Source organism: Nipponia nippon, unplaced genomic scaffold, assembly GCF_047370975.1.
Source record: "Nipponia nippon isolate SJK-2023a ecotype South Korea unplaced genomic scaffold, ASM4737097v1 scaffold_30, whole genome shotgun sequence".
In the NCBI taxonomy this organism is placed as follows: Eukaryota; Metazoa; Chordata; class Aves; order Pelecaniformes; family Threskiornithidae; genus Nipponia; species Nipponia nippon.
The window spans coordinates 4,104,917-4,132,249 of record NW_028262348.1 but is presented as its reverse complement, the minus strand read 5'-3'; the positions used below and the strand labels follow the sequence as shown (position 1 = coordinate 4,132,249).

At 42.3% G+C, this 27,333-nt stretch overlaps 2 protein-coding genes across 10 annotated transcripts in view; one reads left to right on the top strand and one right to left on the bottom strand.

Moving 5' to 3' along the window:
- RNFT2 (ring finger protein, transmembrane 2) overlaps nucleotides 1–17,736 on the bottom strand; it is a 42,318-nt gene extending 24,582 nt beyond the window's left edge. For 4 of the 6 annotated variants that reach the window (XM_087768825.1, XM_087768822.1, XM_087768827.1 and 1 more), the window contains exons 1-7: nucleotides 17,622–17,736; nucleotides 16,947–17,132; nucleotides 14,241–14,733; nucleotides 10,868–11,346; nucleotides 9,614–9,690; nucleotides 7,941–8,041; nucleotides 5,155–5,308 (exon numbers count right to left, since the gene is read on the bottom strand). In XM_087768825.1, coding sequence (XP_087624951.1) covers nucleotides 5,155–5,308; nucleotides 7,941–8,041; nucleotides 9,614–9,690; nucleotides 10,868–11,346; nucleotides 14,241–14,323 — 894 coding nt within the window. In that variant the 5' untranslated portion in view covers nucleotides 14,324–14,733; nucleotides 16,947–17,132; nucleotides 17,622–17,736. Of the gene's footprint in view, nucleotides 1–5,154; nucleotides 5,309–7,940; nucleotides 8,042–9,613; nucleotides 9,691–10,867; nucleotides 11,347–14,240; nucleotides 14,734–16,526; nucleotides 16,812–16,946; nucleotides 17,133–17,621 lie in introns of those variants that run through there. The other 2 variants (XM_087768824.1, XM_087768823.1) reach the window with 2 other exon arrangements.
- Nucleotides 17,737–17,799: 63 nt separating this feature from the next.
- SPRING1 (SREBF pathway regulator in golgi 1) lies at nucleotides 17,800–26,265 on the top strand. Of its 4 annotated transcripts, XR_015707248.1 has the most exons (6): nucleotides 17,800–18,061; nucleotides 18,659–18,815; nucleotides 20,112–20,263; nucleotides 20,783–20,896; nucleotides 21,943–22,159; nucleotides 23,933–26,265. XR_015707248.1 is itself a non-coding variant. In XM_087768829.1 (5 exons), the coding sequence occupies exons 1-5, from the start codon at nucleotides 17,951–17,953 to the stop codon at nucleotides 23,936–23,938; spliced, it is 540 nt and encodes a 179-aa protein (XP_087624955.1). In that variant the 5' UTR covers nucleotides 17,800–17,950; the 3' UTR covers nucleotides 23,939–26,265. The 4 variants fall into 4 exon arrangements, 3 of the variants coding, with proteins under 3 accessions (XP_087624955.1, XP_009460979.2, XP_087624954.1); XM_087768829.1 differs by lacking the exon at nucleotides 21,943–22,159; XM_009462704.2 differs by having other exon boundaries at nucleotides 21,943–26,265.
- Nucleotides 26,266–27,333: the final 1,068 nt, after the last annotated feature.

Here is a 27,333-nt window from a genome sequence, read left to right as displayed (position 1 = left end):
TCTGATATTTCTTTCATGTCCAAGGTGCAGCTTCAGAAGGAATACGGAAGCCTTAACGTGCCAGTTTACATGGCAGAGTTGTAGCCATCTCTGCTAGGAAGCATGGTATGCACCTGAAAACGGTATCTGGTCCAAAGTCCAAGTGCAAAACTGTGTAAAGAATGGCTGCCACATACAGGCCACGTTTTCTCCAACCAGATTTGATGAGATGGTACTTTAAAAAAAAAAGCACCAAAAAAATCATCCAACCAAAAAAACCCCCAAGCAAACATTTTCAAAGATGAAATGAGGAGTCCACAGTGCTAGTGTGGACTAGTATTTGTACATTTGCCCCTGACACCATTTGAACAGCATGAAGAAAAAACTTCAAATGAGTAACGCCAGTCTTGCCACAAAACTCATTTGCAATGTCTAGATCCAGCTTTCAAACAAAACTGACAAGTATTTATTCAATAGTAGTTTCATACTATGTTTTCAACAAACAAACGTTAGTGCTTTCCTTTTGAATTTTCAGTCTTCTGGAAATGCAGCCCCTTGTAACTTGGCTGCACATCTGTACTGAGCATGCAAAAAGAATTCTTACTTAGGGCCTTTCTTATATACCAGCCATTAAGACATATATATATATATCTATATATAAAAGAACCTGGGATACCAGTTTCTTACAGTCCTTTCGGTTTGGTTTTCTTTCTCCCTGTTCCCCCCCATGCTCCACTCCATTCTCCAGGATATCAGCCTAGATTGCTGACAACAGCATGAGGAGGGGATGGAAGACTTGCAGGCACCTGGGATTTCCTAAACGAAATCTTTGGCAACTGTGTCTTTTTATTATTTATTTCCTTATTTTTAATTCCACCCCCCTCAAGCTGTCATTCCTTAGCAGTGAAAATGAAAAGCTGCCATTTATGTGTGTACAACAATGCAGGGCTCTGCAGGCCACATGGCTCCTGCAGTTTAATTTACTTTAATTCATTTTATATTGAACCAAATGATCTTATTTGCCTTTTTTAATGGAGAGCCTTCAGCATGCAGGGTGGGAGCCAAGCCCCCCTTCCAAAGAAATTATGAGCCCAGCTGCTATTAAAACTTGTACTCAGCTTGATGTGCCCATTACAGCTCATGGGGGAGGAGGGGACATCTTTAGCCACAGGTAGGCTCCTTCTCCCGCAAACTCCCGCTGATTGCAGAGGTGCAAGACTGGAGTCTGATGTTGGGGATACCTTCCATTTTCTGGTTTTCTCCCCGATTTGCAAGCTCTTCTTTCCCTGCCTTCCAGCCTCTCTTGGCACCTCTGTTTTCCAGGCTGGTTTGGAACCTGGGAAAGTTCTGGGACTATTTTGTCAAATTTTCAATCTTCCCTCATTCTTTGGAGGGGTTGCTTGCAGAGATATTCTGTTTCTGAGGTATTCAAGCTTGGAGAACTCCGGCTAGTTGTACCCCCATAATATAGTAGTCTTCATGCTTCACACTTCAAGCACTCATCATGTTCACTCTTCTCTCTATTCAGGTTGCAAAGGCAAACCTCTTTTTCTGCATTTCAATTTTAGTTTGCCTTTTCTCAGTTATTAGAGCATGAACTGATGCTATAAATCCAAGATGGTTCTTGATGTCACAAGGCTCAGTACTGGGTCCTGCACTTGGGTCACAACAACCTCATGCAATGCTACAGGCTTGGGGAGGAGTGGCTGGAGAGCTGCCTGGCGGTAAAGGACCTGGGGGTGCTGGTCAACAACTGGCTGAACATGAGCCAGCAGTGTGCTCAGGTGGCCAAGAGGGCCAATGGCATCTTGGCTTGTATCAGGAATAGTGTGGCCAGCAGGACCAGGGAGGTGATAGTGCCCCTGTACTCGGCACTGGTGAGGCCGCACCTCGGGTACTGTGTTCAGTGTTGGGCCCCTCACCCCAAGAAGGACATCGAGGGGCTGGAGCGTGGCCAGAGAAGGGCAACGAAGTTGGTGAAGGGTCTGGAGCACAAGTCTTGTGAGGAGCGGCTGGGGGAGCTGGGGTTGTTCAGCCTGGAGAAGAGGAGGCTGAGGGGAGACCTTATTGCTCTCTACAACTACCTAAAAGGAGGCTGTAGCGAGGTGGGGGTCAGTCTCTTCTCCCTAGTAACAAGCGATAGGACAAGAGGAAATGGCCTCAAGCTGCGCCAGGGGAGGTTTAGGTTGGATAGTAGGAAAAACTTCTTCACCGAAAGGGTTGTCAGGCACTGGCACAGGCTGCCCAGGGAAGGGGTTGAGTCTCCATCCCTGGAGGTATTTAAAAGCCGGTTAGATGCGGTGCTCGAGGACATGGTTTAGTGGTGGACTTGGTAGTGGTAGGTTGGACTCGATGATCTTAAGGGTCTTTTCCAACCTTAACGATTCTATGATGTCATCTTAAACCAAATGCTGCCCTTCCTGTGATGGGGCCATACTAGGAATACATGATCCAGGTACCTTAGACTGCAAGAACTGAGTGCTCTAGCCCAAATTTTTCATGTGTTTACTGTCAAAATGAAAAGAAGCATCTGAGGCAAGCAGAGTTTAGTACTATTAACTATTTTCATTAGTGATCTTGATGGAACAAAGTAGGCTTATCAAATGTGCAGCTGACACTAAACTGGGAAAGGCTGTAAACACACTGGAAAGAAGGATTATAATCCAAACTCATCTGGACAGACTGGAGAAATGGCGTGGAAAACAGTGGGGACTGAAGACAGTCCAGAAGAGAATAATAAAATCTGGAATGAATGATCTCTGAGAAAAGACTCAAAAAATTGGTGTTGTTCAGTCTACAGAGAAGACTGAGGGAAGATATGAAGACTTTGATATGTAGAAGAAAAAGAAAAGAATCTGATCTTGCTCCAATCACAATGGATATGAAGAGGTTAGAGACTTAAAAGAAGGACATTCAGAGGAGATGCCTCGTACTAGAAAGGCTACGCATGCATCAGTGAAAACCACATAGTATTCAGAGAAGACTAGAATCTCAAGGAGCAGCATGAAAAGCCAGACTAGCTTTGGAAGTGCCTCTGAACTTCCAAAATGAGGAAAATCTGAAGGTCCTGCTCAGAGGTTGGGTGCAGAATGATCAAAGTCCCTGCTATGCCATCCATGGGCAAGTTTTATCATCTATTACTGACTGCCAGCCAGAAGGTACTGCAAGGAAGCTCAAGATTAAATACCTCTATCCCATTCACAGCTGTGCTGAACTCTGTCCCTGACAGTGCAACAATCTCCACTTCAGGCCCTATATTATAGGGAGCTGGAGGCTGCTGTTCTGACTAGTTACATTGGCAGAAAAATTCTCAGTATGTATATTTTGAAAAAATCTTCTAGCTCTACTCTGTGAATTTAACTTATATTTCTCCAGCAGCTTGCTACCTGCTACCATTAAGTGACAGCCACCCAGAAACTCATAAACTACAAGAAAGGCTTCAAGCAGGAACACTACTATAAGCATATGGGGAGGAAGAGAATAACGTTGTTTCTGGCAAGTATTAAGATAGCAAATAACTTGATAAGAATTTGGTCAAAGTTAATGTGCCTAAAGTGCAATAGAACTGTTCTAACTCAGAAAGAGCTTCCATTTAAAAAAAACTCATCTGAAAAATAAAATGCGTAGCATTGAACTGGCCTGTGGAAGTAATCTGGGTCACCAGGCTCAGGGAAAGAGCTCAGCTATGTGGTTACCAATTACAATTTCTATGGCATCCTGGGGTTGTCTTGGAGCTCTCCCATCCCAGTTTGATCTTGCTTAATTTGTTACACCAGATCTCATCCCTGGTTGGCTTAATGGATGCAGTGTAGAGAGGGGGATAAAAATAAATCCAGATCCATAGTGGTAGGTAACAGCAGTCTCAGATGTCAAGGGACAGTGAGACCATCAACAACATCCTAAGACAAAAAGAGACTTAAAAAAAGTGAGAAATATTGCTATCCAGAAAAAGGTATTAAAAATGAAGCATCTGTGCTCTGAGTCATTATAGGCCCTTGACAGATGTGATCTTACCAGCCTCCCACTGTAGCTGCAAATAAAGACCCCTTCTCTTTCTTCTCTCCCGACAAGGATTAATGAGTACTTGGGATAGCTCTCAGACAAGCAAGCAAAGGCTGTGAACCTTTTCCAACACTGCAATTTATCTTGGGAAGACTATTCACATCGCTTTTCCCTCCCTCCCCAGGCTGGATTATGCTCTGACCTAGCACATTAATCTCTCAAAATAAAATAATAATAATAGAAGAAGAAGGGAAAAAAAGAGCTGGACAATTGCCAGAAATAAATTAATAACCATCTCGAATAGCCCTGCTGTGCAGGAACAAACTGCTCAACTCCCTTGCCACCCATGTCATTTGTAAGCAAAACTATTCCCAGTTTAGATATCCTCTTAAGTGCCCTGCCTGAGACTTTCAGCAATTAATGATAATATCTGGCATCTATATAGTGCCTTTCATCCCAACAGCTGCCAGAAAGTTTTTTTACCAAATGCAAATAATACACATTGCTACATTTGCCACTGAAATGCAGACCCTCCTAAGTGGAGGAAGGGGCAGCATGACAGATCTGTAAGAGTAAAAAAATATGAAAAGGTATTTCAAAAGAGAGAATGTCGTGAGAAAGTTTCTAAAGTTAGGCCTAGTCCACATATGATTTTATAAACATTTAAGTATGTTAACCATTTAGTTAAAACATTTCTTCACCCATGGTTAGAACTGGCGCTGTCTTTTGTGGCATCAGTAGCTTCAATTTAATACTGTTACTTCTTTGACGCCAGTGGAAAGCCAAAGAGACAAGTACTTGCAATTTCTTTCCATTAAATGAAGACATTTGTGCTTCAGAAATATCTATTTACAGAGATTACTCAGAAAACAAAACTTAGAACAAAGTCAACCAGAAAAGCAGTTATCCCACTGCTAGTACCTATTCCTTCTCAAGCAATGCTTACATCTCTCTCTCTGGACTTCAGCTACTTGCTGGCATTACCAAACCCTTGCTCAGGTCTGTGATGGCTCAAAACCCAAAACTCATTACCTCGCTGACTTCCTTCCAAAGTTTTATCAGAGATTTTATTATTTTTACTCTTCCACCCACATTTCATGCGGCAAACATGTTGTAAAGTATCCGATTATCAAAGACAAACATCCATATATCAAGAAGAAAAGAGACTCTTACCTTTGACTTGACAGCTAGGATGATCTTAGGCAGGGCAACAATTAGGCATTTCAGCGCGATGGTGAGGTACTTCAGTACAAAGTCTGCAATCCCCACAATCCACATCAGGTCGAAGAAGTCCAGCCTCTCAAGGTTGGGTTTCAGAAATATAAGGCTGAAAGGCATGACAACAAGGCTCAAATACCAATGAAAAGAACTTCACTTAAGCTTCTTGATACCAGCTGTATCCACTGCTGGCCAGAGAAAGCCTAGGAACTCCACTGAACTTCACTGAAGTTCTCAAGGGCAATAGGAATAAGACATGCAAATTAGTCCCGTGGTTCCTCTGGGCCTCTTGACTTTGTCTGTTCTTGCCCATTTCTACTGAGGTCAGCGGGTTTGCCCACTATCAGAAAACAGGACCCAACATGTACAAAATCTGTTCTGGAAGATTGGGATCTCCATAACCTGCAATTCACACTGTAAAAGAGCCTTTGGTCTAATGACAGTGCCCTTAGTCCACAGGCTTGCTCTATCAGATATGACTGCAAAAGCTTATCCTTTGAAGTCCAAGTCATTAGTAGTTATGATTCCTTGGGGAAGTCATGGCCAAGTCAAGACCACTATGTCTTGCTCCTCTGAGGCTGGCTTGCCACAGGTAGAACTACTGCAGAGGCAGCAGTCTCTAAAGCTACCTGTGCATGTGAAACAAACTGGTGACAAAGGAAGCACTGTATCAGACATGGCAGAAAGGTCAGAACTTCAGGTGTGTCATGCTGACAGTGGCTTGCCACTGTCTGAAGCAGACCAAGAGCTGGGCTTTGTTAATTAGCAACTCTTACCTGAACCAAAGATCCAAAAAGGTAGTGCCCCTTTTTGTTATGTTATTGACAGAGCAGAACATTTGCTCTTTAAAGAAGGGGAGTCCAGGACAGCAGTACTTCATCTAGCAATGGGCAGGAGCTACTGACCTGAGCAGCAATGAGGACTGGACCCTACTCACACTGAAAAACCAGGATTCCTCTTCAGGATATTTATCTACTAAAACCTCATGGTAGAAAGCAAAAACTTAACCAAAAAAAAGCAAAAGTAAAATAACCAACCCAGAATGAAAAGCCTGAACATGAATTTAAAATACTCACAACATTGGCACAGCACAACAGGTAAAATTACACCCTAAAAACAGAAACAGAATCAGAGACTTAACTACTATACATGCACTAGAAACAAGCAAAAAGTAAATAAATCAGGAAATGAAAAATAAGCCAGAAAGAAACAAAACCGAAGCACCTATTTCTAATTTCACAGGCCTGCCTCATGAATAGTCACAGGTCCCCACACAGCAAGCAACTGATACACTAGTCCAAGCATGACACACCAAGCACCACTACAACACTCGCAGGAATCGGGCTTTTCAGTGAAGCTGTTGCCCAGTCTGTTCACCGTTAATAAACCACGCCCTGAACAGCGTGTAGGATGTCCCCAAGTTGCTGAAACCCTTTTATTTTAGATGATTTATCCTTTATTTTAAACTAGTCCCATTCATGCATTTAACCTTCTTCTTAGAGACACGCTGTTTCCCTGTGTTGCAAACAAATTTCTTCTTCATGCTTTCACACCTTTCTGCCATACCTGTTCCTTGTCTTCCATTCCCTCCCACAAGCGCTATACAGAGTATCCCCTGGCTTGCCATCTCTCATTCGGACCCACACATACAAGCCTTCTCATCTCTCCCCCTTTCTAGAAGCATTTACATACACAGCTTTCCAACTACGAAACCCAAATACATTAGGGGCAATTCCAAAGGCTACCAGGGTTGTGGGCAGACCTTGACTCTTCCACTGCACAGACAGCATTGGTGAGAAGAAGCAGGGAAGCAATTAAATAAATGACAGAAAAAACATACCCAAGAGCCATCCTGCCATAACCCAACTGACGCATGTTACACACATTTTATTTTCAATCTGAAGTTCTAAGTCCCCTTCAGTGGGAGAAATAAAATTGTCATTGGGAAGATAATTCATATGGTTTTAGCTACTAATATCAAAACTACTTTCTCAAGTAACTAGGTTTGATATTGCTCCGTTTCTTGCTATCTACTCTGCTAACATCCCCTTGCTTAAGTTCTGTATCTTTGTTTCCTACCTGTCATTTAATCCCTGCTTTATAATAAGAACGGATAGTACTGAACCAAATCCATGGATACTAACTTTTCTGTATTTGAGAACTACTTTAGTCAGAATTTGGAAGTGCAGGCTAATCTTAATTACCCCAGATCCAAATGCCTCCAAGCCCTGAGGACACTGAAGTAAAACACTACTATTTCATCTCCAGTTTATCTCCTGTAATGGACTCAAAGCTTGATAGACTGAAGAGAAAACATTACAGGAAGAGGAAAATCCGTGGGTCAGTTTCTTATCTGCTTCCAACACCTGCCCTTTATGTTCAGTCGCAGTGGTAAAAACAGAAATTCAGAAGTCCCACGATAAAAAAGTACCCACCCTGCTTTGATACATAAGAAAATTGCAAGCGTACATGTTTCAAGCAGCAGCACTGTACTATATCATCACACCCTGGCCCATTTAGACCCTGGTTATGTCATTTATTGATAGGAGCATAGTCCACTGGTAGAAGCGACGCACACATTATTTTCCTCCACCGAAAGGTATTACAAAGATGTAACAAAGACAGCAGATACCTTAAGTACGCACACTTCATCCCAAAGTGTGGGGAAAAGTGGGCTTCCCTCTTTTCCTCCCTGGCAATTATCACCTGCTTCCATCATGTACAGTGTAAGTTTTGCCCACCTGTTGTACAGCTGCTGAGAGCTGAATGTGTAAAGCAAGTACAAGGTGTTTCCAGTAAGAAAGGCCAGGATCCAGAAGACAACCAACACTGATCTCTTCTCCTGAGCAAGAAAAAGAAGCAGAGAAGATAGATAGATAAATTCAAAGTCTTAAGGGTTGTGCTGAGCCTTCGACTGCTGAAAAATGCAAGACTAACCCAGGGGACACAAATATGCAACTAAGTGTTCAGTAATCAGTTTATTTACATAGGACTAAGAAATAGGCTGCTAGGTAAAGACATATATAAACACAAGCAGAAATGGCTCTCACTCACCTAACCTTTTCAAATAAAGTAACTTCAGAGAAATTAATGGAAATACACTGGTGAAAATGACAGCCTTACTTGCAGAACACAATTTTCAAAGTTGGGATCTTTCTTGGGACATCTAAACTCTCCTGATATTTAAAATGCAGTTTGACAAGCAGGCTAAAAAAAAAAAGTCAGTTCCATATATTATACTATAATTCTGAGCTGCCACCTGTCTGGAATGACACTTCATGAAAGGGGTGTTTTAGAAATAGAGTCAAAGTCACTTACAAGAAGGCTTAGCTAAATCAAATATAACGTAAACCCATCACTACATGCAGCAGATATGAATGTTATCTGAATGCATTGAGGTTCTAGAACATGCATTTTTGACTGAAAAAATAATTAAACATCAAAAGAAGTAAAAATTTTGCATTTCAAAAGACAAGGAACATTATAGAAAGAAGCTGGGTGGCAGAAGACCTTGTCCTGGGTCTTGGCCCAGTGTAATTTTGGTGAGTAAATTTTACTCCTGGGAGGAAAAAAAAACCCAGCATTTTTCTTGTGAGCTGATTTATTAAGAAAATAGCTCTTTGTAGCTATTCAACAGCCAGGGATGTTAGGTTGAGATTTAAAGCAGGCGGATTAATGGGCACACTGCTGGAAAGGCAGAGGTGCAAAGTGCAAGGCAACAGCAATTTATTACACGATTGTGCAATTTATCTCTTCATTCAGCATCGTATCACATTTATTCCACTGCTGCTGGTAGATATAAGTATACGCTTGTGCCACCCATGTCAGTTTTACAAAAAAGCAATTCTAGTCTTGTGCATTTAGTCCTGTTGAAGTATTCTGCTGACACTGAAGTTCATAATACCCCAAAAGATCTGCTGCTTTATTTATATTCTAAGAATATTATCAACAAAGCATTATAAAGATACTAACAAGCAATACATCTACAAAATCCTTCAGCTGAACATCTCAAAACATTATCTAAATGCAAATAAATTAAATGTCATCATTAACTAGTGAAATAGGTTTCAGCACCTCTGCTGTACATAATAGGGAAAGGTGCAGAGAAGTGCTTCAAGATGCACTGCCAGTCAGTGGCAGAACCAGAAGCAGATTACAAAATCCCTGACTTTTCCTCTCTTCGTTTTACTATGCCACGCTTTCACAAAAGAGCAGGATGGAAACTGTGGGAGAGCATCAATGGGGAGAAGCAGGAAGAGGAAGTAAGGATTACAGCACGATACTCTTCTTCTGAGATCTTCTTCTGTATCCATATAATGGCATTCATCCCTACACTGCAAAAGAAGGTTCAACATAGACATTGTTTTGTATACAAGGAGCAATGTTGCTTGGGAAGATAAGATGCTGTACTCACCTTCAGAGCAACCTGTTCTCGGAGTGTAGAGTTGGCATATGCGAATGTGCTGGCCATTCCAATGCACACAGCAATCCCTGCAGGGAAAGACACTGTCAAAGTATATACGGCGGGGTAGGAGGATCTTCAGTCCTAAGCCATTTGATGTCAGCATCTCAAACTTAGAAAAAAAATTACTGGGTGATATTCTGGATGCACTGGGAATCAAAATGACTGTGACTATTTAGTCACCTATTAAAACAGGTGACTAAAACAGGGCAGTCTGAGCTCATATAAAGTTCAAATTCAAGCTAAATGGAAGTGAAGGTACTGCAGTGAGCACTTGCCACCCAGCCCCATACAAACACTCTGTTCTAACATCAGGTTCTGTGCTGAAGGAGAAAAGAAGTGCTGCAAATTGTGGCTGCACTGTGCAAACAGAACACAGCTAGATGACAGCATTACAATAGCAGTTCAGCAGCTCATGGAGGACAGGACACACTATCAAAACCATACAGGATACCAGGTCCAAAGAGCAAGATGTTGCAGACATGAATCAATTCCTGGTTTTGGGAATACTGACAGAGCTGTAAGTGGACTAAACTCAAGCATTACTGGCTTCCCTGGGATAATAATCTCAGCATACTACTCCCAGAAGGAGTAAGCATCCTCAGACATGCCACACATACAATTTTGTAGCAAGAGGAGGATTAGATGAATAGATTTTACATGACCACTGATGGGCTGAAAAATTCAGGTACTGTTAAAGAAACCTGGATAGACATATTTCTTAGGGAACTCTGAAGATCAGGACTGCAATGTGTAACTGTTGATGCTGTTTGGCTTGATTTCACAACTGCCATCCTTCTAGCTATACAAGTGTCTCATCCCTCTGAGCCCTTCTGTACTATACAGAGGCTTTTGCTAATCACTAATGTAAGCTCTCCCCATCTCTCCTAGAGAGAGGTCTGAGGGAGAAGCCTTGGTAACATCCGCAGCCCCTACAGGAACGTCAAGGAGAGATTAGGAAAAGGTACAGAACTGATCTCCCACAGGTCAGGACAGGAAACAGATGGGACTGACAGAGATGAAAACAGCTTGGACTGAAAGGATGAATTTATCAAATGCATTATGCCATGCTTTTGAATATGTCCCCTTCATGCTAGACTACCTCTAGACACTGTCACGTGGATAAAGGTATCAGACACCACAGCATGATAAAGCTTACTAACCACCCTCTAGTACAGTTACAATCCAAGAAGGATAGATGCTTACCAAGCTTATGCTGGAAACAAAGTTTAGCCAGGAGGATCAAGATGAAGGGAAGTCCCTTCTGCAGCCAACCGATCACAGCTTTTAACTCTGAAAGAGCTGGGGCTGGAGTTCCAGCTTGTTCGTCACTGCCTTCCTCAGCATGCCCGTGGCGGTCCCCTCCTGCCATGTGCAGTAGCGATGAACCCCGGTGATGGCCATGGTGGAAATGATGGGACGACTGCCGGTGGTGAAATGGGGCTCCTTCAGTACGACTGGTCCCTTCCTCCCTTGGGGCTGGCATCTGAATGAATACTTCCCCACCTCCTGCTGAAGAGCCCAGAACCAAACCTGACTGGAATGGCGTGGCTGTGATGGTGCCCGACGGGATACCTGCCAGGCCTGAGAACAGCTGTTGTGGCGAGGAAGCTTCGGCCTTCAGACTTTCAAAAACTCCACTTTCATCCACGCTGGTTTCAGAACTGACTGTTTGGCTCCGGTTTCTGCAGTGGATGGAGATTAGAAAAAAGTGATTAAACAAAAACGAGTGCAACAGAACTTCTCAGTCTTTTAGCCCAATCCTGACTGTAGTCATTTAAGAGTTCCTCACACACTATCAGAATACACAGATCTCCAGATGACAGACGTTTTTCACTCTTTTTGCTGTTGGAAAGTCTCAGTTGCAGAACTAGAGGTCAGTAATCAGACTCCTAAGATCAGAGTAATTCTAAAGAACTCATGAAAATGCACCAGTTCCTTCATCTAAGGAACAGAGTTCCCAAACACCCCCTTTACTTTTGGAGAAACCAAAGAAATAACCCATCCGATACCAAATTCAATATCTTCTATAATGAGTTTAATATTTAAAGAAAAACATACAAAAAAACATGTAACTTTACACAGTGCAACCAAGACAGGTCACATTATATACAACCAAATTAATCAAGCTAACTCAAAGAAATGACCTACCCCCAAAATCTTCTGTCTCTCTTTAGGGATGATCACTACTTGCCTACTGATGAATAACACAAACAAGAGACAGAGTCAACTGGGGAAGAGAAGCGTTGAGAGCTGCTTGTGTGTCCCTGGCCCAACAAATATTATAAGTGAAGGATGTGCTCATGGGTCAAGAGAAATTATTTTATTTTGATATTCTCAGCAAATTGGGCATGGATGTACTCAAATTACTGGGCACTGGACAGAATTAGATCTGGCACTGATTCCCTCCTGAGCTTGTTAGATTATAGCCAGATTCCAAAAAGCAAGTCTTAATATCTTCATCCTAGAACCAAAAGAAAATATGCTTTCTTCGCCTGAACTCAGTTCTGTGGTACTGAAATGAACACATGTAAAGTTTAGATGACAGGGAACAATACAGGTAACAAGTAGAACAATCATTAGGTAGTAAACGCTTGGCAGACAGCAAATACATCTCTAACTTGCAAAAGGAGAGTAAAGAATAAATAAAGCTCAGCAAGAGGCAAAGCCCACAAATAAGGCATGTTGCAGAGCTTCAGTCTCTCTTGATTTTAATCCTTGGAGATTTCTAACTTTAGAAATAGTGGTCACAAGCTGAGACAGCACATGCAGCACATACAGGGCCCTTAACCCTCTCTCTCCCATGGGTTCAAAAGCCTCCCCAGGCATCTTACAGGGCACAGAGCACTGCCTTTCATCTCACTCTGGAGATAGCTTCAAACCTCTCAGGGCATACCTTCCCACTAAGTAAACTCCTAATAAGGCTTTCTACAGCTACACCCCATTCCCAGTGTCTCTCCACAGGCTCCAACAAGGAATCAAGTCAACAAGATATTGCACACCTCTTCTTGGTTCAAAATATTCATCAACCAGATCTTGGATTTTACACCTAACTTTACAATCCAGGGATGTATACAGAAGACAGGGACATAATGTGTAAGTACTTATGTCCGGGAACAGAACAAACAAATTGGGTAGAACCCAGTGTTACAGATAAAGACACAAGTATTGTCTGGAACAATACTACCAGGATACAAGACTCTGCTTTCAGCAGGAAGGAATTAATCAGGGACATGTTTAAAAACAAATAAACAAGGATGGAACTGAGAGTCTGCTGAAGTTAACAAAAGTGACGACCAGTGGCAACAGCATTTCATTCTACAGTCAGAAAACCTTCAGCCTATGTTACTGTCAATACCTATTTACCCTGTTAAAAAACAGAAGCATTTATAAAAACTAATTGACGTTACTCTGCTTATCTTTTGCACTCAATAATAGACACCTATCCTGAACATATTTTAACCACTCCAACAGATCCCAAAGTGCCTTACAAGTCTGTACAGACTCAGAGAGCTCTACAATGCAGATGAGAGGACCCACACAACATCTTATGTGTTTCTCAAGCCCCAGGCTTGCCTGCTGATGTAAAACCCACAGACTGCACTGAGGCTTGGGCAGCATCATGCAGAAAAAGTTGAAGATGGCTTTCTTTTCCCCTGAAATCAAGAATGGTACCATGCTAGAAGTGGTCATGACATCAAGCTTCATCTCTACCTGCAAAACCACTAAGAAATACTTAGTGACTGCTTGTGATCACGATCTTTCACTTACAATCTCAGCTCAGCCAGAGCAATGAAATTCGTTAGTTCCATCTTTGTCTTAGAGTAATTACATTAGTTTCTTCTTTAGAAAAAAAGAAAGAGTCAAGCTCTAACCCTGGGAAAGCACAAGGGAATATTTAGTACCCGAACAACAACAGTGGCAAGCCTCCCTTGCTGATGTTATAATTACAGAAGTGAATTAGAGGTATTCTACTTCTAAATATTCACATATATGAAGCTAGATACAGATTCTGGGACGATGTAAAGGATCACCCAAAATCTTTATAAAATACTAAGTCATAGGAGTTGGGAGCTTCAGACCAGCAGACTTTTAAAACATCTTAATAACAGAAGTATAAATAGCCTCTGTTCATACAGACTGATCCTTTCAGATTGATAGCACCCAGGATCCCCACAGGACTGCGCCACGAATCGCGCTTCTAGAGCTCCAAAACGTCCTGCCTATGCTAAGCCAACTGTCTCCTTAAGTGCCATACTGGATCATGAAATAAGAAACACTGTAGAATCATAGAATGCTTTGAGATGGAAGGGACCTTTAAAGGTCATCTAGTCCAACCCCCCTGCAACTGGCAGGGAATAGAAAGTTGGTAGGAGGCAATAACTGACAGGAAGGAGAAAAGTAAATCTGTCTCTAATCTCTCTGAACTCGAGCAGAAAGCCTGGCCACACTACTTGCACAGGAAGTATATGCCTTTCTCACTTTTGAGCTTTCATCTTGTAAAACACACCATACGCTTAAATCAGACCATTCCCTTCTGGAGAGAAAAATGGAGGCAAAAAGACGGAAAAAGATTTACCTTTCAGGAGGAACGCTGTCAGTGTTGCTGCTATGCCGTCTCTGCATTTTCCTCAAAACCTTAAAACACAACACGCTCAACATTAACGTTGCAGGTCAACAAGTCGCGGTGTGACTACTAACAAAGGCCCACAGAGTTGGAGGGCTGTGAAACCCATTCAGCTAGTGACATGGCTGGCATAAATCATTTGCTTCTCTGAAAGAGCGCCTCAAGCCTGCATTTGTTTCTTAGCACGCTTGCGAAGAACCAACTTTCAACTGGCAAATGGAAGCACACATACACAGGTCTCCAAGCAGGGCAGGAACTAGTCAGATCGCCTTTTGCAGTATGTGGCAGTCACAAGGGGTATACAGCCGTGCGATGACATGTTCTGATAAAGAACTTGAGGACAACTAACAAAGTAGCTCTCAATGTGACACGTGAATCGACATACACTCTCTGGAAATGAAATCCCTTCTTCCTCTTCTGAAGAAACTTGCTCTGTAAAGCAAAACTGAGAGGGAGGAAAAAAAAGAAAATGTATAAGCATTTTTAATGAAAAAATACAATCAGGTCATGACAGTAGTCTTTTAAATAAGCAACCCATTCCTTTTAAACCACAAAAATGCCATTAGCAAACTCTGCACAATGGTCATAAATAATATGCACATATGCAAAAGATCACATGTTCCTGCTCCACTCATTCTGGAATTGTCAGCATAAATAAAAGAAGGTCTGGAGTGGGAAATGAAAAGGCATTGAAATTGTATTAACTTCAGGAACTTTTTCTAGAACAAGGAGATAAGTTCTTTATTTACTTATTTAAATCTCTGCTTTCAAGTGTCTAATTTTACGGGAACAACCTCAAACACATTACACTTTTTTAAAATAAAGTTAATTCAAAAGCAAAGAAGAACACAGAATCATCATCACCAAGGCACAGTAGAGTACCTGGCAAATAGTATTACACTGTTTCATGTCATATTAGTTATATAAAACCTGAGGAATGGGCTATTTTTGCAAGTGATTTGTCTAGGTTCCCACAGGCATTTCATAGAAGATTTAGAGACATCCTTTAAATATTGAAGTCTGATCCTACTCAGCCCTAGACTACAATAGCTACTGAATAAAATGTAAAACGCTCTAAATACTTTTGCATATCAAAATTTATAACATTATTTATAACATTTCATACTGCATGAACATATGTAAATAAATGTGTAGCCCTATATCTGTATTCTGTAAAGGCACAATGGCTCTGAGAACATTTTCTAGCTGTCCATAAGCAGAGGTATGGAAGCTGCGAAGTAGAAAATACGGAATATTTTTTTTTCCCCAATATTTTCATCTTTTCATTCATATTCTTTACTTTCAGTGACCCACGAGCACATGCAAAATTGCATTAAATTAGAATTTTATCCCTTAATAAAGCCCAAATCATGCAGTTCACAGTGCATAAACAGACAGCTGTGTTTACCATGTACACCTGCATTACAAGTACATGTAGTTTGCCCAGCCCTGAAGATAAGCTACAAAACAGTGAAAGAAGAAAGGGTATTTCAATTAAATCACACAGGTAACTACTGAACTTGTAACAAGACGAGAAAAACAAATGTTAACATTTACAAAAAAGAGAAAGACTCTTGGTTTGTAATCCCAGTCTTGAAGAACCCCATCAAGTGGGCTGAACTGAGACAACACTGGATTTGAGTCATCACTGACAGAGAACATGGAGGTTTTAATATGAGATGCCAACTTTGGACATTCCCTTCACAGTTAATATAGATATGCACATATCTATGTAAATAAAATTTGGCATAATCATATATGGCAGGAAAAACACAGCTTTTAACCATTTTATGGAAGGGGCGCAGGAAGCCATCACGAGTACCAGAAATCTAATTCTAACCAAAGTTTTTTGATACCCTAAGTTACCAACGCTCTCTTAACTACAAATTTTGGTCTTGTAACTCCCAGCAGTTTTTTAATCTCTAGCTATATGTTTCAATTTATGTTGTGTTTTCAGGGCCAAAATTCGTCTTATAAGGATCTGTAAGTTTTATACAGTAAAAAATACATATTAAAGTTTTTTTTTTCCCAGATTTTTTAAAGCTGCATTTGTAGTAACAACATTTAGTACTCCAGGAATCTTTTATGCTTTCTCTGCAGTAAATGTTATTTAATCCTAACCTGACAGTATCTCTGTCGACTTAATATATACTTTCATCCTCTGTTTAACCGAAACAGCAATTAAGATATGATGAAAAGGCCAAGACAGGCTGACCCACGCAGGCAGAGCTGTCCTACCTGTGAACAACTTCGGGCTCATTGCTTATAAAGAAATCTGTCCATCTTCCCATGCTGAGAGCTAGAGTCAGTGTAGAGACAAGCCTGAAACTTGGAAAATCCTTCACTCTCTTTTAGAAGTCTACTAGAGTGTAATGTGGGGTGAAATCACATTCCAAAATGACATGCAGCTCTATGGGGAGACAGTTTTTCTTTTGGCATCAGCCGCGAAGGGGACAGTGACATGAATGCTAAGTACTGAAGATGCAGGATTTCGTGAAATATAATTATCTGTTCTGCCCAGAGTCCTACAGATTTAAGATCAGATAGAATTTAAATGGACTTTGTTCCAAAAGGCGCTCAGCTTCAATATTGATTGGTCCTGCCTTTTCTGGATTAGGGGCTTTCATCTTGCAACACTTGGACATTTTTTAACAGTACCTGAACAACAGGTTTAACCAGAGGCCAGGTGCTGCGGTGGGAGAGAGGGAAGCTCAAGAGGGTGCAGACATCTCATACATGGAGTCCTTCAGATAATCCAAGATGGTCCAAATTTCAAAATCATCATAGGTCCTTCCAGCTGGATGATTGTAAGGCACCTGGATCACAGTGCTCAAACAGGCGCATCTGTAAGAAGCACATGCATAGAGTCATTTTCACCATAGCACAGTGAGTTTCACCTCTCCATCTCCTTGGAAGAGACAGAGAGGAGCAGGAACCCTTGCTGCTTCAACCCCTGCATGCGTGCAGGATCCAGCACAGCCGTTTTCCTCTGGGATTGGCACGTGCAGCCCTGCTGGGCTGTACTCTGCCTTTGTGGTGTATACACACACGCGCGTGCGTGTAATAAATAAATCTATACATAAATGTATTTATATATACACGCACATATAAACAGATCTATATCTATAAATGCAGTTATATACATACACACATATATATGTATACACACAGACACAGGTGAGGCCTTTTTTTTCCAGTTAGGTCGGGGAAGGAGATTCCCGCTGGAGTATGTGGCCAAACGCCCCAGCGGGGCGGGAGCCAGCCGGGTCTAGGGAGCAGCAAGCCCGGCCCGGCCCGGCGCGGCCCCGGAGGCCGCGGCCCCCCGTTACCTACCCGTGCGGGCCGCGGTGCCCGGCACCGCCCTCGCCCGGCGCGGCCGCACCCCCTCAGCGCACGCACATCCGTGGCTCCCGCCTCCTCCGCCCCGCGGCCGGCGGAAGCGCTTAGGCCGCGCTCCCTGGGCGGGAGGCCGGGCCCGGCGGCAGCGCCGGGGGCAGCCGCGCCGAGGCTCTCCGCGGTCGCTCCCTCCCGAGCCGGTGATGCCGGTCCCGGATCAGCGTTGCCCCCGCCGTTCCTCTCCCTCCCTGCGGCAGGCGAGCGCGGCGGCGGGGGGCTGAGGGCCCAGCCCGCGGCCCCGGGGCCGGGCCGCCCGCCCCGCCGCCATGGTGCCCTGGGGAGCGGTGCTGTGGCGGCGGCTGCTGAGGAAGCGCTGGGTCCTCGGCGTCGTCTTCGGGCTCTCCCTCGTCTACTTCCTCACCAGCACCTTCAAGCAGGTCAGTGCCCGCCCCGCAGCCCCCGGCCCCGGCACGCTGCGGAGCGGGGTAAAAAAATCCCCCAGCCCAGGGGAACTTTTGTTCCTCAAGTGCTGTCACTGAACTCCTGGGCTGTGTTGCCGTAAGAGTTACATTATAATTATTAAATAAAGACGAGAGTTAAAAAAAGCCATGCCTGATATTGTATTTGACAGCAATAGTGTTTTGAACCAAAGCTGGAAAAAAAAATCTCAAAGGGACTTGATTGTTCAGTTGTAATATCTCTTGTGCACTGTAATTCCCTGGCACAGAACTTACTAAAGAGAAATACGTGTCCCTGTGGTTACTTAATACAATATATGCTACTTTTGTGGCTGTAGTAACCGCGTTCGGCTGTGTTAGCCGATCCTGTGGTGAACTCGCATACCCCCGTTTTACCGGATTATGTTGCTTTCATGCTGCGTACAGCAAAAAGTAAGGTACTCCACGTAATGTGTTGCTTACTCCGCTGACACTTGAATTTACAACTGCTAGGAGCTTCTAACTGTGGGAAAAGCACATGGATTGGGATGGCAGAAGGAACTTGTATGTTGGGTTGCAATGCTGTTTTCCTTGCAGGAAGAAAGGACAGTGAGAGATCGGAATCTCCTCCAAGTGCAAGAGCACGAGCAGCCGATCATGTGGAAGGTGAAGTTCAGTTCGGGAAACAGCAGTCAGCTGAGTAACCAGTGCAGGAATTCTGTGCAGGGGAAGCTCCTCATTACAGACGAACTGGGTATACTTGATACTAAGAATTTATTCTGCGTATTGCAGTGTTGAGTGCTGCTTTGCCTGTCTGATCGTTGATGGCACTTCCAAGTAACAACTGCTCTTAATTAAGGCATTCTTACTGCAGAGCCTCAGCTCTTGGCATTTTAGCCTCAGACTGGATTAATTTTGCCGTGGCTACAGCCGCTGCTGATCTGATTCTGTGCGCAGCAGGCCTGGGTCCAGCTGGACGCGGCTCAGGCACGGTACCATAGGAGTGCGGCTGTACTGTTTCCAGGACCACCTTAGATTCAAAGAACCCCAGTTACCTTTGCACAGAACTCAAATACCGAGTCCTGCTCAATTGAGTCTGGTTGCTTGCAGAGCTGTTTGTATCTCCCTGCAGCATATTCCTGCTGTCAGGGAGAGTAATTGGGGAAACCTGATGGGCCTTGTATGGAGGCAGCTCAGGACTGGGATAATCGGTGCTCAGTCACAGTTAACAAGCTCATCTGACCCTTGTAAACCCAAGGATCTCTCTTGCAGGTTCTCAAATTAGCCACTTGTTTTAAGTGTATGGAGCCTTTCCTGCCATGCACATAGGCTTCCCCAGTATGCTTGTTGTACAGGCACTGGATCTTTCTTGACCAGAAATCAAGGCTGTAGAAAAACCACCACATCTTCTCTGCTTTGCATCAATATTAAATGTAGCGCTGCCTGAATTACGCTTACTGCTGATTCACTAAGGTCTCTAAAATCACGGATATCTTTCACAGTCTAACACTGTGGTAGTACAGTTTCCATAGGGACGTACACTGTGGTTCTACACTATTAAGGATTCCTCTCAACAATTAATATTACAGTTATCCTGTGTGGATAAATATAAGTCTCTTCATATTGAACTATAAAGAGAGTTACCCAGACATAGACCAGTTGAAAGAGCATATGTCATAGCTTTCTCTATGAACTGGAGAAATTCATCACCGATCAGCTTTCCCCTTCCAATCACAACAATGAATTACGCCAAAAAGAAATCAGAACTTGAATATTCCGCATTTAAAGGCTGATACGGTACGTACAGCATATTAGAGTAGGTACATAATAGTTGTACAGATAACACCAGGTTGTAGTAAAACTCAGCTCTATGTTCAAGTGTTATTTCAAAGAATTGCTAGTTAGGACTTCAGCCAGATGGAGGGGGATCGGAATCTACTAAATGATAAATAAACCTGTTCTTAAGTCATGTGATTCTTATTATAGCATTTCTATAGAACACAGAAAGGAGTACGTTTTGCCTGTTGTTACTACCGTTTTTGTTTTTCAGGCTACATCTGTGAGAGAAAGGACCTACTGGTAAATGGCTGTTGTAATGTCAACGTGCCCAGTACAAAGCTGTACAGCTGTGACAGCTGCCTTCCCAATGGCTGCTGCAGCGTGTACGAGTACTGCGTTTCCTGTTGCCTGCAGCCCAACAAGGTGCATAGACTTTCTCCTCCTTTTTGGGTGTTCTCAGGTTCCTCTGTGGCTTAAAGTGCTTGTTTGTGAGGAGCTTTTCCCTTAGAGGGGACAGTGCCTTTTCTTGGCAGGATGAGGAAAGCCTGCAAGGACCATATGGCAAGCTGTAAATAAAGCTTCAAAAAAAAAAAAAAATCTATCCTGCCCACCTTTGAGTATTTCCAATACTGGGGGCCTTGTAAAATGTTTCAACTTCAGGGGAATTGCATTTGCTGAAAGGGAAATGATGCAGAAAAGCTATTCCAGCCAGTATCAGTTTTGCAATTAGCACTTTGCTGTATTCTGTTAGCTTCTCTAGATTCTCCTCCTACTTCTGGGGTTCCGTGATGCATTAACCTTTCAGTGCTTGCTAGAAGTTCTAAGTGGAGTTGCTTACTACTCCTCTGATACTTGGGTTGTGTAGGTTAAGGTGGGCTTTGATTACTCCTTGTTGAAGTATGGTGTTTGTGTTTTTGTCTTCTTTTTTGCTAACCACTTTAGCAACATCTTCTGGAACGTTTCTTGAACCGGGCAGCTATTGCTTTCCAAAACCTCTTCATGGCAGTGGAAGATCGCTTTGAGTTGTGTCTGGCGAAATGTAGGACTTCATCACAGGTAAGACACAAGTACATGTCCAGGGCTCAAAAATGGAAAAATACCCAAAAAACACCCTTGGAAAACGGGGCTTGGTCCTCTGAATGGCTGGTCTGTTGTGCTTGCATGCACATGAGCATTTTCGTAAGTGCTGAAGCTGATCTGAAGGCAATCCTCTGATTTGTAAGGTGAAATAATAACATCAGCAGTAAATGAAGGGCAAAGTGCATATTTAGAGCAGAATGAGTTTAGAGAAAGAGGTACTTAAACTAAAAAAAGACCAGCTGAGTTCAATGACCGGTGAAGATCTTGGATGAGTTCTGGGGGAGATCTTGTAAGGATGAGAATAGGGAGAGTTGTTTCCAGTAGCTTCAGAATGCTATTTACTTTATGGTACATTTTTAGACTTACCATATGCTGACAATCATCTGCATAGTAACTGAAAAAGTATGTTGTCATTTTTTTGCTTTTTAAGAACAGAGGTGAACTGCTGTTACCCATGTGATTTTATTAGAAGTTTTGGTCTAAGCAAGTATTGTCCCTCTTAGAAAGTGCTGTTGGAGATGTCGCACAGCTTGAGTATTTAATATAGCAATAGGGATGGATTGCAAACAAAGAACATAATTCCAAATGTCTCCAAAGTTGGTTGTGCGGTTTTTTTTGTTGTTGTTTTTTTAACCCATAGTATCTGAACTCTAGCTTTATCAAGAAAAATGCACACATCTCAAGTAGCAACTTTATTATGTCTTGCTTGCTTAGGACATTTGACGATACTGCTTAAGCATATATAATTTTTTTTGGAATGTTGAATCTGTTCTCACCTACTTGGGTAGTCTCCTGAATAGAAGGTTCTGGGTATGGTTCAACATAAAGTGCTATAATAAAGCAACTGTCTTTCATATGTTGGGAGTGCCGTGTTGTTTGACTCCAGATGATATTCTAACGTGTAGAAGAACTTGGGAAATTTTTTGCATACATAGAAATGCTCTGGGTTTTGGCCCTCAGTGAAGGGATGTATTGTTTCAATATGTGTGTATTGTTAAAGCTTCTCCTCCTCTTCCTGACAGAGTGTGCAGCATGAAAACACCTATAGAGATCCAATTGCAAAATACTGCTATGGTGAATATCCCCCAGAGCTTCTGCCTGTTTGAAAGCTGCATGATCTAAGCAACGAGGGGAAGGAACTGGAGACTAGAATCCAAAAGAGCAAGACAACAGCTGCTGCTTTACAGGAGCCTCAGTGTAAATGGCTTATTTCTGGGGACAAACCCAGAGGTGTACAGTGTAAGCAGGGATTTAAGTTCTCTGGGATTGAATCTTGCTTTCTTCAGTTTGTTATGCACCTGCTTTAGAGTACTAGGTACTAGTACTGTACTAGAGTACTAGTACATTCTTTGAATACTTCCTTCAAATTTTGGGGTGCGTGGAGTCAATTTAGGCTATAAAACATCATAGGAAAAATACCTAATGTAGTTTTGCAGCTGTACACGGAGATTCAGTTGTGTCTCTGCAGTCCAGAGCCTTTCCAGAATGACAGTAATTAATTGGAGGACTTTTGCTTTTAGAGGGTAAAGCATGCCTGTTGTGCTTCTCTCTGGAGCACTTCTTGACGTGCATGGTGTACGCTACATATGTAATTACGAATTATTTATTCATTTTATATGGATTGCTAGCTGGAAGTATTGATGCTTTGCATAGGTTGTTGATGCCTTTCAGTCCCTGTTTTGTTATGTCAGGTAGAAAGGATATTTTTAGATCTTGACTAAAATTGGTTGGTTTTTGTCCTCCTTACTCTAAAGGAATTGTACTGGGATTCGTCACTATAGTGCTTATGTTCCTCTTGGTGAGTTTAAAGCATTCAGAACTCCAATGGAGTTGTTATTCTGTCGAAGTCCCACGGTACAGGAGAAGAGCAGGGATCTGCCTAGGATGGGATGTTTATTGTCTGTAAACACTTTCTTTGTTACTCTGCAACAGTTTCCTCGAAGAGGAGTCTGTCTTGTAAGGAGCTGTCTGCTAGTCCACTTTCTGACAGGGAGCACTGAAGATTTGTTTGCTTGAACTTGTTCAGGCCTTGGTAATTTGAATGTACTTCACTCCTGGTTGTGCAGGAGGCAAAAGGGTGGAGTTGTTCTAGGATTTCAGTTTAATGATGTCCTTGTGCATGAAGTAATTAGAATGTCAGAACATGGGGCAAGCCCTCCGCCGAGGACAACTGTGTTGCATGAGTTCAGTTAAACAGTCATGATGTTTTTGATTTGCTGTTTCACGCACTTGCTACTCTGGAATTCCTGTCTGATCAGAATGACACTAGCACCGGGTTGGTTCTCCCACAATTTCTCCTAGCTCTCTAAAGTTGCAATTTAAACTGTCTCCTTCTTAAGGCCACTCAACACAGAAAAGATGGATAGACAACCTGTAAAATGCTGACTAAATTTGTGCTCCCCTTCTACAAGTCACTGGGTGAAGTCCAAGCGCTAGACAAAATTGGGTGGTTCTTTTCTATATGCAGAGCCTCATTTCTCTTGTTTTTACCCCGTCCATCTCCTCCATGATTTTGACTTTGTGTATGCTTATTTAAACTCATATTTCCTATTCCCTGACTGAAATAAAACAATCTACATAGGCTTTAAAAAAAAAAAAAAACCACAACAAAAAACAAACAAACAAAAAAACCCCAACCCACAAAAACCCAAAACCCAAACACAGTGGTGGACTATCCTGGTGCAAAAGATCTGTAGAATTTCTACTGCAATTACCTATGATAGAAAACAAGAAGTAGTGTTGCCAGCCATCTGATAAAATCCACTTGCATTGTTTTCATTGTTCTTTCCCAGAAGTCATCAAGTGAGATAATGATTCCATCAGCAGATTCTCTTGAAAATCTTGTTTCTCCAAAAGCTTAAAAGCTTTAGCGTTAGCAGTTTATCCAGCTGAAAATCTGTCTCCCCTTTGCTGCCATCCTATGGCAACTTGCTGCAGCAGGCATGATACAGTGTGAAACTGCAGTGTGAAATGCTGTCTTCAGAGGGTAACAGAGGTTATTTCTGTTTTCAGTGTTAAACAGATTCTTCACCCCTGTTCCAGCACTTCATAACTTCATGTTTTCCTCAGGGAAGGCCATCAGGTTGGTCTGTTATATCATTCCTGCTGAGATGTATTCCAGCACTTCATGTCTTCGCACCACGACGGCTGAGATCAGGATACTGATGGCTTGCTCTTGCTTTCTTTTCCAACTTGGTATTAATTCCTTAGCAGGTGATACCACCGCTTGAAGCAGTAATTGTAAGAAATCATAAGAACAAACCTAATTCACACAACATTAGTGGGAATTCTTGGCCCCCTTCTTTTCTAGAAAAACGGGATGTGATCAGAACTGCATTATGACCATTGTCCATTCAGTGGGACAGAAATGGCATCCTCCCTCCCTGGTTGTTGAGCTGTTCAACTAGTGTCTATACTATATGTTAAATCATTAAAAAATTATCTGTGTTCCAAAATACTGCCTGTTGTCATGTCTTTCCTTGAACTACAAGGCAACTGTACCAAAATGTAAGTTGGAAGAATGCAGCGGAGCAGAGAGGGACGCTAACTTCGATATGCGTAATAAGGACAAGCAAGTAGAGGCAAACAGGAAATCTATTTCATTTCAGTCTAAGGAAAGAGTGTGCTTCTCTGTGGTGCACAGAAAGATCTGGCCCTTTGCAAAAGTGGATTGAGCAGGGAAAGGAATGCAACTGATTGATTGCTTCATGTTGTGAAGATATGGTGAGACATATCAAATCTGTGCTTCCTGGTAATACTTCTGTGTGGTTTAAGTGATGTCCATCCCTCTTGTAAAAAAGCCTGGTGACTGCGGTTGTCAGTGGCTGTCGGACGTCTCCTTTCTGTTTGTCAGCTAAGAGACTCAGGTTGTTGACTTGTGTTTGGCAGCAGATTTAATGAGAGCCTTTGATGGAGCGACCAGCTCTGCTTATCTGCACTGAGGTCACTGCTGGGGATAACTGAATGGGTTGTCTACTCCTCGATTTCTGTACTTTACAAGAATATTAATGCTAGTGAAAAATGGTACCAGCTGACATCTAATGAGGAACAGGTATATTATTTGGCTGTACCAATTTGGAAAGAGTAATCTATGGCAGAAGGGCAAAGCAGTAATTGCCATCTTGGCTGAATTTAAACTTGAGCCATTGGCCTTGAAAGAACCTGCTGTACTGTGCCATTGGGATAGTATATCAGATAAAAATTCTTATTGTGATAGGATGGAGTTCTGAAAAGGCAAAAGCAAACGTCTAGCTTGAGGCCAACACTAAACAGCTGATGAGTTTTGATCATGGTTTCTGCATTCTCAGTAACTCATTGTAATTGCAATTCTTCACTCTATCTCCCGTAAGCGTCCAGGCTCTAACCATTTGGAGAACTTTCTACCAAACTACGTTAGTAGTCAATTTTGGAATATAAAGCACTAAGCACAGCAAATCCTAAACATGAGTCTTTGTTCTGATATGCTTTTAAAAAGCAAACACTTCTTTGACTTCCCTTGTCATTTAGCTGCACAGGCTTGAGCTTTAGGATTTGTTCTGTCTTGTGCTAGTCACTTAAACTGCAAACACACTAGTTCCTTTAACCTAGCACCACAGTGTGATATTTGTTCTTCAGTTATTCTAATTAAGTAGAGGTGGGGGAGGAGGTGAAAAGGAATTCTCTAACTCAGCAAGTTTCACAGACTATGGAGTTCAGCAAATTATTGGTGCTCTATTAAAAATCCTCTGCATTTCTTTACAACCTGAGGCAAACAGCTAACTATATGCAAAGGGGGGAAAAATGCCGACATCAAAACCTGCAGGGAATGATGGGAAAGTACTGAGTTCTTCATTTTTTGATCCGTGTCTAATTAAACAGGCAGTTCTATCTAATATCTTTGGTCAAATAAGGTCTGACTTGTAGCAACATGCATATTGTCTACATGATGTTTTCCATTTTTGAGGCAGTCATAGGGCCACAGATTTTTGTTAGAAATCATGGTTCTTAGTAGATTAGACGTATAGGTCTTAAGCAAGAATTCTCAAGATGCTTTCGGATTGAAGCACGTTTGTTGTGGTGGTCTGCTGTTTCGCTTATGGTGAAATAACGCAAAGTTGCAGAGTAGAGAAAAGTAAGAAATTAATTCTGGCTGAAAAGCTTGGCTTGTAGAAGCTTTTCTAGTATGTATTTCAATTAAGGGGATGGAAGACCACAAGCTATAGTTGCAAATGGAATGGGAGGTAGGTGTTAGTTCACCTGTGAGATTACAATTAATTTGTTTCTACTATTAATGGTTGAAATGAGGATTAGCACCTGATTTCTTGCCATTTTAATGGAAGCTTCCAATAAAATCCAGCTCTCACTTATGCAGTATGTTTTCTGTCTCTCTGCATGCACCTACAGAGTAAGGCACTCCCATAGGAATCGTGTCAATTGTCTGCATTCTGTTCCTGTCCTGCACAAAATTTTTTTAGATTTTAAACTCCTCAGAGCAAGGAGACAACTCTACATTTGTAGTTCCTACTACTTCTGACCATGGCCTCACCTGGAGCCTTTAATGTACCTATTCATATGAATAATACCTGTCTTACACACATGCACACACAAATATAAATCACTATTTGAAGAAGTTGGTTATGTATAACTCATAGGTGCCCAATCACTCCAGCATCCTAAGCTATTGACATTGTCATATGCATAAAAAGGCATCTGTCAGCTGTGTAAGATGACACTGGCTATGCTGTGTCCACATCTTCAAACTGAAAAATGTAGATTATTTGCAAACTACAGTTTTAGTAATAAAAGTTGTGCTATCTAAGCAAAAAAACATGTTCATACATGGATGAACAGGGTCCTAATTTATCTAAATTGCTGATGCCTTAAAAATACACATTAAACTAAAAAATCCCAATCGTCTGTAGAACCAAATACTTGTACAAAAGTATGAGTAAGCAAATGTTATATACCTCTTCTGACGTCTTTTTAGCTGCTTAATTTGTGTCAGCCTACAAGCTTACCTCTAGGAGCGTATCTCAACCGATGTAACAATGAGGATCAGCCAGCAGAGGTTACCACAGCATTGGGATAAAAGCTGGTCTCCTCCCCGTGGAGCCAGGCTGGCAGATGGCCCTTAGAGCTGAATTTCACTGGGCAAAAGGCAGGCAAACCTACAAGTACAGAACACAAGTCATTACATCGCTCCAGGAAAATGTGTGGAGGGTCTCTCTGGAATTACTGCTGCACCTTCGGCCTGCCCACCGAACCCACAAAATAAACTCACCTGTGAGGGCTGCCTGGGTTTTCAACCTGTTGGGCAGGCATGGGTGCTAATGTGGGAAAACAGCCACGGTACTGGGGCAACCTGATTGACAACTGTTGTACCAAAATAATAATAAAAATCCCTGACCCTCACAGCAGGGGGGAAAATTGGAGAG

Excerpts from the sequence above, each read along its gene's own strand:
- SPRING1 (XM_009462704.2), top strand. The coding sequence starts at position 17,951 with ATGGTGCCCTGGGGAGCGGTGCTGTGGCGGCGGCTGCTGAGGAAGCGC. Across the intron at positions 18,062-18,658 it reads TCACCAGCACCTTCAAGCAG|GAAGAAAGGACAGTGAGAGA; the intron begins GTCAGTGCCCGC and ends TTTTCCTTGCAG. Across the intron at positions 18,816-20,111 it reads CCTCATTACAGACGAACTGG|GCTACATCTGTGAGAGAAAG; the intron begins GTATACTTGATA and ends TTTGTTTTTCAG.